The 13,302-nt window shown below is 40.9% G+C and overlaps 2 protein-coding genes across 4 annotated transcripts in view; one reads left to right on the top strand and one right to left on the bottom strand.

Moving 5' to 3' along the window:
* Positions 1–5,304, bottom strand: part of naa35 (N-alpha-acetyltransferase 35, NatC auxiliary subunit) — a 74,236-nt gene extending 68,932 nt beyond the window's left edge. The window contains exons 1-2 of the mRNA XM_060845226.1: positions 5,197–5,304; positions 2,760–2,888 (exon numbers count right to left, since the gene is read on the bottom strand). Of these exons, the coding sequence (XP_060701209.1) occupies positions 2,760–2,883 (124 nt within the window). The 5' untranslated portion in view covers positions 2,884–2,888; positions 5,197–5,304. The remainder of the gene's footprint in view (positions 1–2,759; positions 2,889–5,196) is intronic.
* Positions 5,305–5,478: 174 nt separating this feature from the next.
* Positions 5,479–13,302, top strand: part of agtpbp1 (ATP/GTP binding carboxypeptidase 1) — a 336,457-nt gene continuing 328,633 nt past the window's right edge. For all 3 annotated transcript variants that reach the window (XM_060838211.1, XM_060838220.1, XM_060838229.1), the window contains exon 1: positions 5,479–5,690. The gene's annotated coding sequence lies outside the window, so the exon portion shown is untranslated. The remainder of the gene's footprint in view (positions 5,691–13,302) is intronic.

Below are 13,302 nucleotides of genomic sequence, written 5' to 3'. Positions count from 1 at the left end.
TCCTCAAAAATCTCTAGTTGACTTGTTAAACATGATTTGCCTTTTGTAAATCTATGTTGGCTTTGTCCAATCCCTTTAATGCTTTCCAAATGCTCTGCTATCATGTCTTTTAGAAAAGATTAGCCATTTTCCCTGTAACTAATGTTAGGCTAACCGGTCTGTAATTCTTTATTATTCTCTCTCTCATTTTTTTGAATTACATTTACTTTCCTTCAATCTTTAGGAACTATTCCATCGTCTATAGAATTTTGGAATATGGCCACCCATGCATCCAATGGTACCAGGGTCACTTTCTTTAGTACTGTGGATGTAGATTATCAGCCTTTAACCCTATTTGTGATTTGTCTTCCTTTAACTCATTAATCTCCCCAGCATCATTTTCTTAATAATACGATTTCCTGCAATTCTGCCCTCTTAGTTGACATTTCGTTTCCTAACATTCCAGAAGGTTAAGTATACCATCTTTTGTGAAGACAAAACTAAATTACGTATTCAGTTTTTCTGCTATTTCTTGTTTCTTGATGATAATTTCACCTGCTTCAAAATGAAAGGGGACCTATATTACTAATTTTTATTTATCCTAGGTGAGAGATGGTGCATCTGTAAGGTGCTGCTAAAGGAACCTCGGTGAGGTACTGCAGCATATCTCGTCAATGGTATATATTGCTACCACTGTGTGTTGGTGAAGGCTGTGAATGTTGAAGGGGGTGGTAGATGGGGTGGCAATTAAGCAAGCTGCATTCTCCTCAATGGTGTCAAGCTTCTTGAGTGTTGTTGGAGCTGCATCCATCGAGGCAAGTGGTTTGAGTATTCCACATCACTCCTGATTTGTGCTTTGTAGACAATGGACAGGTTTTGAGAGATAGGTGGTGGTCACAGAATCACTAGACTCTGATGTATTTTTCTAACAACTGTGTGGCCATGCACACCACACAAGTAGATGTTGTGAAACTTGAAAGGGTTCAGAAAAGATTTATAAGGATGTTGCCAGGGTTGGAGGATCTGAGCAACTGGGAGAGGCTGAACAGGCTTGGGCTGTTTTCCCTGGAGCGTCGGAGGCTGAGGGGTGACCTTATAGAGGTTCACAAAATTATGAGGGGCATGGATAGGATAAATAGACAAAGTCCTTTCCCTGGGGTCGGGGAGTCCAGCACGAGAGGGCATAGGTTTAGGTTCAGAGGGGAAAGATATAAAAGAGACCTAAGGGGCAACTTTTTCACGCTGAGGGTGGTACGTATATGGAATGAGCTGCCAGAAGAAGTGGTGGAGGCTGTTACAATTGTAACATTTAAGAGGCATTTGGATGGGTATATGAATAGGAAGGGTTCGGAGGGATATGGGCCGGGTACTGACAGGTGGGACTAGATTGGGTTGGGATATCTGGTCAACATGGACGGGTTGGACCGAAGTGTCTGTTTCCATGCTGTACATCTATATGACTCTATGTCCAGTTCTTGGTAAATATGGAGAAACCATGTGAACTCATTAACAAACGTACTCACTTTCATCCTTACAATGTAGAGAATTGACGAATGAGCTGAAGATGATTGGGGCTGGGATACTACCTTGAGGAACTCCTACAACCATGATGGATGGGGCAAAGTGCCCAGATGGCTGATAAATATCTATTCATTGTATTCCAGAACGACAAAAAAAAATTATAGCACAGAAAGAGGTCATTCAGCTCATCATGTTTGCATCAGCTGAACACTTTTACGCAATGGTCCATAGCCTTCAAGGTAACAGTGCTTCAGTTACAGATCTGACTCTCAAATAGCCATCATCACAGGGGAACACAAAGAAAACACTTCAATGACATTCTGAAGCTCTCCCTTAAGTGCTCCAGCATTGATATTAATGGCTGGAAGGAGTTCACTGCCAAACATTTAAAACTGTAAAGACTTGTGTATCAAACTTCATCAAGCTTTGATGTAAACACAATAGATGGAGACACAGCAGCTGCACAGAAGGAAAGAAAAGAAGTAAATCTTGCACCCTAGATCCCACTATCTCATGGCATGTTTCTGCTCCAGATGTCCAAAGATGTGTACATTATGAACTGACTGATCAGTTACTTGCAGCCACAGGTAGCCACAATCCTGAGTAGGCATATCCTTGAATTGATATGCATCCACTGTTATCAACCAATTTGAAGGACAAGGACAACAAACGTTTAGGAACATTATCGCTGCAATTTTCTCCCCAAGTTGCAAATCATTTGGATATGGAACTATTGCGATTCCTTAACTGTTGTTAGGTCAAAATCTGAAACAGTTTAGTGTATTTACAGATTGTAGAGGTAAAAGGCAGTGTGGTTCACCATCACTCTGAGGATTATTATGAATGACTAATTACTCTTCACCTTGTTAGTGATGTTCACATTCCAAAGACAACCAAAAAATAAGTTTTTGGATGACAAAAAGAACAGGCAAAGACATAAGTATAAATTTGGAAGAAGTTCTGCTGTTGGGAAAAAACAATATATTTACTCACATCTTGGATTACAGGACACTCTCAATTTACAAACAAATTCGGAGCAGATTTAGTCCATTCAGCCCCTTAAGCCCATACTGTCGTTCAACAGGATTGTGGCTGACCAGATCACAACCTCAAATGCACACTCCCACCTACTTCTGATAATCTTTCACCCCTTTCTTAACAAGAATCTATCTACCTCTGCCATAAAAATATTCAAGGACCTTGCTTCCACCAGCTTTATATGATATTAAGAAAATTGTTCAAAATATCGATAAATTTACCTTTACAGCAATCTTTGAATTGCTTGGTAATGTCAACCCAGTTTGCATTACTTTTTTCCATCTTTTCTGAGATGCCAAGCCCCCAGCCAATGTCGTCTTCATCCAAAGATGCTTTGGTGACCATGGTAACTACGGAGATCAAACCATATAAGATAGATTAGACTCTTCTGCAGATGACATTTTTATGGTTCCTGCTGACTGGAAGACTCGACACAAAGATTTGACTTCACTATAGTGCTCAGTAGTAACAAAGGCTTTCAACAGTTTTCCTGAGACCTCCAGGGACAGTATCAACAATTATGGAGAAAATACTGTCATTTTATTAATTAGAGCAGTAGACACAACATTCTCGTAAAATAGAAAATGTTAAGACCTCTGGTACATAAGTCTTTTGCTAGGCAGAAAGAGAACGGATAAGCTGGAAGGATGCAATTTCTCAAAATTGTCTCTGATCTTTATGCTAGGGGGAGGGTTCATCCAGCACACCTGAAATCACACTTGCCCAACCCACCACCACCACCACAATGAGAAAAAAGATTTCACCCACATAGTTCTGTCTGCCTCAAACCAGATAATGGGGAGTGGACAGGCACATTTTGCAATCTTTCAGTCTTCTACTTCTTTCCTCCCCACCACCTCCACGTAACAGGCTTCATGAAAATGCAACAAGCACATACTGCCAACAGCCGAAGATGGCTTCCCACTCCCTCCCCACTGTAGAACTTGTGAAAGTACTCTCTTACAACCATTAACAGCCCTTGTTTTTTTCCTTCTCCCAATGAAGTCTGCAATAAACCAAATTAAAATGTTCTTTTCCCTGGATTCTATTACTCCTTTCCTCTTCCAGAGTCCAGACTATAACAATAGTATCAAGATGAGCAATGACATCTCATCTCATCATTTAGCAATTAATATTCTCTTCAAAAAAAAGCCAGTTTGTGAGGGAGTCACTTATCCCAAACCTTAAGCATTATAATGCAACAGATAATATACATTTAACACTTAAAAACATTGCCAGTTACAACTTGCTATGCTATAAGTGATTTGTTTATTCCTAACCTGTCTGTTAAACAATCCATACTAAATGTATTATTATTTATAAACTCATGTGTTCTAATCTTGCAAAACAACCCACTGCAATGACACTTTAAACAAATTTGGTCTGAAAATTCATATATAGTAACACCTATAGTGGAGCTTTTTTGGTGCAATGGTATTATCTTTGGCAAAGAAGACTCTCCTACAACAGCTCATGGTGTTAGAAGCAAGGTACTGACATGGACAGAGATCGGGTGACTGGCCGATGGCAGAGAATGTAGATAAAGGGTTTTTTTCAGGATGGTAGACAGTGACAAGTGGAGTTCCACAGGGGTCGGTGTTGGAACCATAAGTAATCACAATATACATTCTGGATCTGGAAGGAGGAACTGAGGGAATTGTTGCTCAGTTTGCAGATTACACAAAAATAGGTTGGGTGGGGGACAAGGAGGAAGCAGGGATGCTACTGAAGGATTTGGACAGGCTAAATGAGTGGGCAATGAAGTGACAGATGGAATATAATGTGGGATAGTATGAGTTTATCCACTTTGTTGGGAAGAATAGAGATATAGGCTATTTTCTAAATAGGGTAAGCTTCAGAAATCTCATTCAGGAGTATCTTAAGCTTAACATGCAGGTTCAGTTGGCAGTTAGGTAGGAAATTTAGATGTTACCATTCATTTCAAGAAGACTAGAATACATGAGCAAGATATACTATCAGGCTGTGGTCAGTCTGCAATGGGTTTTGAGTCTTGTATCTAAGGAAGGAAATATTGGGTCCCCTCCACACTAGAGGAATTTACAAGAATGGCTCTGGGGTGAAGGGCTTGTTACTATGAGAAATAGTGGAGGACTCTGGATATGTACTCGATGGAGTTAGAAGAATGGGGGTGTGGGCTTATAAAATACTGACGAGCCCGGATAAAGTGTACATGAAGAAAACGTTTCCGCGTCTGGAGAAATTGTTACCCGAGGGCACAGCCTCAGAGTGAAGGAATGGCCATTTGAACTGAGTTGAGGTGTCATTTCTTCAGCCAGAAAGTGGTGAATATGTGAATCTCATTGTCGCAGAAGGTTGTGGAGGCACAATCATTGAATGTGTTTAAGACAGAGATAGCAAAGTTTTCGATTAGTTAGGGGATCAAAGATTATAAGGAGAAGGCAAGAGAATGGGGTTGAGAAACATCTATTCCTATATTTAATGGCCTTATCTAAATCACGCTCGTGCAATCAGTACTCCATTGCAGCGGCCTTACGTGTAAAGTTGAAAATGGATGAAAATATCACCAACTGCTCAAATTTCCTTGCATGATTTTTTGAGGTACGCGGGTCGAAGCATGTCTAACCGAATGACTACTGATTACACAAGAGATCACGGCGTTTCATCCTTTCCCCTTACCTCGAGAGTGAAGCAGCCGTCAATACATCACCATGACCGGGTTAGCGAAAACCATACTTTTTGAGTTCATTCCACTCCTTTCGCCGTACGGCGGCTGCCACACTTCGCTTTTCGGGAACTGTAGTCCCAACAGGGAAGAGGACAGCATCCATACCATATCTAGAAGGACCCTCCGGAACTACAAATCCCAGTACACCAGCGATGGCGGAGGGTCGCTGAGGACTGTCGCGAGAACTGTCTCGAGCTGCGGGATGTGAATTTGACCATTTCCTGTAACTGAATTCTCCCCTGCAGCGGGGAGAAGGGGGAAAGGAGAACTGGAAAAAGCCAAATGGCTGATGGCTTTAATTACTACCACAGTCTTTACCTGGGCGTTAATGGAGTCTGTCAGAACATTACTCATCCATCGAGATCAGCAGGAGAGAAAGAGACTACGAGTGTAAAGCGCCTTTAACATTTTGAAGGCGTTGCAACGCGCTTCCCTGCCAATGAAAGTAAGTGTGTTGACAACATCAAGCCACATCTCTAAGTGAGCTGATGACCAGTATTTTCATAGATACTAAATGTTAGCACATTGGGATTGTCCACTCTTTTCCTTGTGCAGTGGATCCTGAGTTTCATTCACATGCATGCTGATTAACATTGTTAAGAGTTTCTCATTCAGTGATCGTTTCACGACCGAGGGTTTCCATCTGCTGCATGTTGATGCTGGCAACTCGGCATTAAAATATTTTTTTGTAGACACTTTGCGATTGGACGCTGTCATTGTTTGCCACTTTGCATCTTTGTTCTTATTTTAAATCCTAAATCCACCTTAGCTGCGCATACCAGTTTTTAGTATATTCACAGTCTAGGAATGCCCACCTTGGGGCAGTGACAAAAATAAAGTGCTGGTAAAGACCAGGTCTGGTTGCATCCGTGGAGAGAAAAAGAGAGTTAATTTTATTTTACATTGTTATAGATCGTAAAGTTGGTCAGCATTGTGGGCTATTATTTTATAGTTATTTCAACCATTAGAAAGGGAAGGTTTTTGTTTGCTCTTGGTTTCTGGCCTTTTGTATCTCGGATTCCTGATCGATCAGAGAATTGCACTAAATGTATTCCGTGGATGAATACTTTTATACTTGTACTTTGCATTAATATCTGTGCAATCTATGGAGGATGGTCTTCTGAATTATGTTTTTTTAATATTGAGGACAGGATCGGCGTTTAGTAAGGCCATAAATAAGAAATAAGAGGAGGCCGTTTGGCCCCTCGAGCCCAAGCCGCCATTTAGTAGGATCATGGCCGATCCAACATTCGTCTCGTTCACTTTCCTGCCCTATCCCCATAACTCTTCATTGTTGTACGATCAATAATCTATCTAATGTCGGGCAATCGAATTGGATTTGTTTGTGATGCACGGGTTAGATTGCGTTCAGTATTGCATATGATCAGATGCGGGATTTAATACGTACAAGAGGGACCTTACAACCTGCCTTGGGAACGATATTAACCTGTTTATATTGCTATAAATTATTTTTCCAAGAGTGCAATTTTATGTACAAAGTTACTTGCCGTATTTCTATTTATTTATTTGCCTTTGGGACGTGTGTGACTTGCTGGCCAGCACTTATTACTCGTCCCTAATATGTCCTTGAAAAAGTGGTGGTGAAATGCCTCATTGAACTGCTGCAGTTCCTGTTCTACGGATAGACCCACAATGCCCTTCAGGAGGGGATCGCAGGATTTTGAGCCGGCAACAGTGAAGGAATGTTGATATATTTCCAATTCAGGATGGGGAGTGGCTTGGAGGGGAATTTGCAGGTGGTGGTGTTGCCATGAATCTGCTGCCCACGTTCCTCTAAATGAAAGTGGCCATGTGTTTGGAAGATGCTGTCTAAAGATCTTTGCTGAATTTTTGCAGTGTTTCTTGTAGATAAGTACACACTACTCTGGATTGGAAGGAGAGAATGCTTGTGCATGTAGTGCCAATCAAGTGAGCTGTTTTGTCCTGGATGGGGTCAAGCTTCTTGAATATGGTTGGATTTGTACTCATCCACTCCTGACTTGTGCCTGGGCTATGAGCAATTTGGCATCCGGTAAATAAGGATAGATAAAATTGGAGAGATTAGTATACGGCTCAACACTATTGTGGGAAAAGTGGGGTTCAATTTATGTGTTACTGTGTAAACTGGAATTTGTACCGGTGGGATGGTCTGTGCCTGATTTGGGCTGGGACCAGTTTTTTGGTGAGTGATATAACCATGGTGGTAGAGAGGGCTTTAAACTAAGTAGGACAAAAGGATCAAATGAGAGGAGATGTGATAAATTGGAGTGAAATAATAAGATTATAAGGCAGGTTAGCAAGTGGGTAATGATTACCAGAATATGTCTGGAAGGAACAGAGAGTACAAACTTAAGAGTGCATCAACAGTTAAAGCCATTGATTGGTTGCTAAAAAGACGAAGTTGAAACAAACACTGAGAATGCGAGAGAAACTCACCAGGTATGGCAGCATGTGTGGAGAGGAAACACAGTTAATGATTTGAGTCTGGCATGACTTTTTCAGAACTGTAAGATGTTTTTTTAAAGAAAAAAGCCATCCAACAGCTAAAGAACAGACCTGATGAATGGTCTCAACCCAAAACATCAATTTCTCCAGCTCCTAATGTGCTCTGGCTTGCTGTGTTCTTCCAGCCTCCTATTTGTCTACTTCGGATTCCAACATCTGCAGTTTTTTTTGTCTTTAACCAAACTTATACCACTGTAAAGTCTCTTCAAAGGATGCCCACTTTAAAGAAGTTCTCTGCCTCCCTCAAGTCCTGATGAAAAATGTCATATACAGTGATTGGTGTAATTCCTTGCATTTTCCTTCAAATTTGCAATCTAATAAAGGCCATGACATCAGTGACTCTTGATGGGCAGAAACTGCATTGAAACTCAGGAAGGAGTTCCACTGGGGGAGGTGACTGAAGAACCCAAAACGTCGACTTTTCTAGCTCATGATGCTGCCTGGCTTGCTGTATTCTTCCAGCCGTCTGTTGTCCACTTTGGGTTCCATTATCTGCAGTTTTTTTTGTCTCTTTGAAAATTCCTTGAGCTGATGGAATCCCTGCTGAAATTCTGAAACTCCTGGCATGAGTGCACAATCTTGTGTCCTTCATTTAGGAAGCTGAGTGCATAACAAGAAATCTGAAGATCACTGTCATCAAAACTGTATTCAAGAAAGGAGACAAATCATAATTGGCTAACTACACTTCCTATGCTCCCTGTCTTGCACAGGGAGGATCATTGCAAAGATTCTTCAGTCACCTACCCCAGTGGAACTCCTTCCTGAGTTTCAATGCAGTTTCTGCCCATCAAGAGACACTGATGTCATGGCCTTTATTAGACTGCAAATTTGAAGGAAAATGCAAGGAATTACACCAATCACTGTACATGATATTTTTCACCTTCAGGAAAGCCTTTAATTCTTGTCAAACGTGAAGGCTCATGGAATACAGTATCTGCTATGTTGGTGCTTCCTGTGGAAGCAGAAATTATACACAAGCTAGATGAGTGGTAAATCTAAACAGGAATATTTTGTTGATGATGTTTTGTTGAGGGATCCAAGTCAATGTGATTGTTGATAGAGTTTCGGTTGGAATGCCATGCTTCTAGGAATTCTCGTGCGTGTCTCTGTTTGGCTTGCCCTAGGATGAGTGTGTTTTTCCCAGTCGAAGTAGTGTCCTTTCTCATCTGTATGTAAAGATATTAGTGAGAATTCCTAGAAGCATGGCATTCCAACTGGAACTCTATCAGCAAACACATTGACTTGTATCCCATTTACCACCCACTGAGAAAAAGAACAGGAAATGACACCACCACAGGAAATGATTTCACCAACCCAAGGAAACCTAAACACATAAATAAAAAGCGGACCATACCACCAGTGTTTCACCAGAGGCTCACTGATTATGTTACCTAGTATGGTGATGAAATGTCTCAAAACAAACCTTCCAGCTCAGTGAGTAAACCTACATCTATTTCTTGACATCTTTCAGGTCCCATGATAACATACTTCACAAACTGAAACACCACAAACTAGGACAAAAAAGATTGTGACATTAAACCAATCCTGTATAGAGCATGGCTAGCTCAATTGGTAGATAATATGGTTCTGGGTACTTCCACACAGCTCTGGAGGCCGAATGGTAAAAATGTTGTACTTAAATATTGTATGTGGAATTTCAACGTGAAGTTTAAACACTGCTTTCAGAATCCATGATTGAAACATTCATCTTTCAGTGACTCCCAGACTTATAAGCATCAGAGTGTTGTGTAGTGTAGTGTAGTGGTTATTATGTTCACCTGACATGAAAGTATAAAAAAAGAGGTGCAGGAGTAGACCAGTCAGTGCTTTGAACCCAGACCACTATTTAGTGAGGTTATGGCTGATCTTCTACCTCAGCACAATTAATCTGTACAATGCTGACTAATATCCTTCTGGGAAGGAAATCTACCATCCCCACCTTATCCGGGCAACATGTGACCCCAGCCGTATAGAATGTGGGTGATTCTCAACTGCCGTCTGAAATGGCCTAGCAAGCTACCCTGTAATAACAATTGCTACAGTCTCAACAAAGAAATGAGACCAGACAGACTGTCTGGCATTGAAGCTGGCACTGGAAAAGACAACAGCAGAAACAGCCCTGTCAACCCTGCAACGTTCTCTTTACTAATAGCTGAGGGCTCGTTCCAAATTTTGGAGAGCTGTCTCACAGACGTGTCAAGTATATCTACAGAATCATACATTACAGATAATGAGGGAAAAACAATGACTGCAGATGCTGGAAACCAGATTCTGGATTAGTGGTGCTGGAAAAGCACAGCAGTTCAGGCAGCATCCAAGGAGCAGGAAAATTAACGTTTCAGGCAAAAGCCCTTCATCAGGAATACAGGCAGAGTGCCTGAAGGGTAGAGACTCCACCTTTCAGGCATTCTGCCTGTATTCCTGATGGAAGGGCTTTTGCCTGAAATGTTGATTTTCCTGCTCCTCGGATGCTGCCTGAACTGCTGTGCTTTTCCAGCACCACTCTAATCCAGAATCCTTGCAGGTAATATCCCAGACATGCCATCACCATCCCTGGAAATGTCCTGTCCCACCAGTAGGACAGATCCAGCAGAGATTGCTGCATAGCAGTATTTAGTTGGGAGGCAATTGCCCTGGGAGTCCTCAACATTGACTCTGATCACCAGGAACCCTCATGTCTTTGGTTTAAACATGGGCAAGGAAACTTCATGATTCCCAAGTACTGTCCTCACTCAGCTGATGAATCAGTATTCCTTCCTGTTGAGCAACACTTGGAGGAAGCACTGATGGTGGCAAGGGTACAAAATGTATTCTTTGTGGAGGAAAATGGTTCGGTGACAGCACTAATTGAGCTGTTCAGGCTCTAAAGGACATAGCTGCTAGACTAGGTCTGTTGCAGGTGGTGAGGGAACCAACAAGAGGTCTAAAAATGTACTTCACTTTATCCTTACCAGTCTGCCAGCTACTGATGTGTCTGTCCATGACAGTATCAGTTAGAGTGACCACCATAGAGTCCTTGTGGAGACGAAGTCCCGTCTTCACATTGAGAATATCCTCCAATGTGAGGTGTGGCTTAATCACTGTGTTAAATGGATCAGTTTTTGAACAGATTTAGCAACTCAAGACTGGGCAAAATGTACCCACTGACTCATGGTGGACCCTAGCTTGTGACTAACTAAACTGGAGCAGGGTCATGTGGGAAGGCAACAAATGTATCGAAAGACTTTGACAGAAAGCTGCAGAGGTGAAGTCAAGAATGGAGGGAGCACACAAATCTTCAAACAACCTATGTACCCAACCCTTCAATTACCACCTGCCACTCTTGTTGTAGAGTCTGCAGATTGTGTCTTGGACTTAGCAGCCATTTCAGAACTCATCAAACTAGAGTGATGCTAATTAACCTTGATCCTGAAAGATTTCCTGACAAAACAATTGTTCTGAGAAGAAGGGCTCATACCCGAAACGTCGATTCTCCTGCTCTTTGGATGCTGCCTCACTTGCTGCGCTTTTCCAGCAACACATTTTCAAACAATTGTTCAGTATGGTTCTGATAGAGTCTGAAATTTTCTCTGTATCCTTCCAGTAATAAGCTTTCTTTTATTTCTTCTTGTACTATATTGCTGTATGATTATTTCCATTTTACAATCCAAAGTAATCGTCAATTTGTCAAGTGTAAGAAAGATGTTGAGGACAGCACAGGGAGGAACTATGATTGGTGGTGACAAAGGCATGAGTTAGAAGGAAAAAAAATGAATAAAGAACTTGTGTCTTTTTAACAAGATTTGTGACTCAGGTTGAGGTTCTGGATGTAGGTTTGCTCACCAAGCTGGAAGGTTTGTTTTTCAGATGTTTTATCACTATACTAGGTAACATCCTCAGTGAGCCTTCCTTGGGTAATCCAAGGAAACGCAAACATATAAATAGAAAGTGGGCTATCGTCTGGAGGCTGACTGAAGATGTTACCTAGTATGGTGACGAAATATCTGAAAACGAACCTTGCAGTTCAGCGAGCAAACCTACATCCAGAACTTGCCTCTTTCAACATAGAAAGAGGGCACTTGACAGATTACCTTATATCATCAAATCGGAGGCAAAGAAAGCAATGGTAGCATAGAAAAATTAACATGTATTGCATTGAGAGGCACTATACATTCAAGCAGGACATGCCATCTGTATACTTAAGGAGAAAGTGAGGACTGCAGATGCTGGAGTTCAGAGCTGAAAATGTGTTGCTGGAAAGGCGCAGCAGGTCAGGCAGCATCCATGGAGCAGGAGAATCGACGTTTCGGGCATTATAGCATTTGAGCTACCTCCAGGAACTGTACCCTTTGAGGTACATAATATGTACCTTCTGTTTATAATATGTTAAACCTCCACATATTCATGTCTATTTTTGCATTTTATTTGAAACAAAGTTTCAAAATGAGCGGAAACAGTTCATACACATAGTCAAGTGCAGAAAATGTTTCTAAATCCTGGATCTTTTCACAATTTTAAAAAACTGTTTCCTTGTGTGACCAGTAACTTTGTATCTTTTGCTGGAAACCTTGCATTGGATTTCAATATGGCTTGAGAACCAAGAAATAAATGTGTAAATTACACTGTTTGTGGGGAAAAAAACATGTATGTGAGTTGGTTTCATTGTGTAATTTGATTTTAGTAGTCTGGTTACGTATTGGATAGATGAAGAATGTTCATACATCGAAAAATCTTTTTTTCTCACTGGTTCTTTTAAGATTGTTTTTGGTAAAACAAAGTGTTTGAACCGACCTTCCATGTGGGACCTTGTCAATGGACTTCAGTAAGGCCATATAAACCACCGAGTAAAAAGTGAGGTCTCCAATATAAACCACATCAACTGTACTACTTTCAACAATATATTCATTCTCCTTTTGAAAGAAAAAAGCTCAATTACATTAGTCAGACAGGACATCCCTCTGACAAATTGGTGCTGACTATATCTGATCAATTCTTGCCTTTGCAAATATTGCTCAATCTTGTCCTTCAGAATTTTTCCCAAATATTTCTTTACCATTAATGTCAGACTAACTGATGGATCTAAGGCAACAAAAATGTTATGGCTTAAATGGCAATACAAATGTCAAGAGTGGACGAATTATGATAAAATTGTCCAGTATGTTGGCTCGAGGATTAATTCTAAATCCAGGTTATATTAACTATAGAAAGAGGCATGATCCATTACTTAATACGGGTCCTGGAAGTCCAAAAGCATCAGCATGAATCTGAAAAAAAATCCAGTACAACTACTGTTTTATTCTGAAAAAAACACATTAGTGGAAAATGTGAGGTCTTGACATCTGAGTATGGTAAAGGGCATTCCGAATCATAGAGATGATTAATGGATTGGTCCAAGAATGGGGTAAATGAATCTACAAGTTTGCTATATCTAGTTGGAGAGAGAAATTTAGTCAGTTATGGACATCAGAAATAAATACTTGACCACCTTACCTTGGCTCAATCGAAGGAGGAATTAAAAGTAAAAACAGAAGACGAGAATAGTTGGATGGGTGGATTGTATTGACATACAGACT

This window comes from Hemiscyllium ocellatum, chromosome 2 (genome assembly GCF_020745735.1).
Source record: "Hemiscyllium ocellatum isolate sHemOce1 chromosome 2, sHemOce1.pat.X.cur, whole genome shotgun sequence".
In the NCBI taxonomy this organism is placed as follows: Eukaryota; Metazoa; Chordata; class Chondrichthyes; order Orectolobiformes; family Hemiscylliidae; genus Hemiscyllium; species Hemiscyllium ocellatum.
The sequence above is the reverse complement of the archived record's forward strand: the minus strand, read 5'-3'. Positions and strand labels throughout refer to the sequence as shown.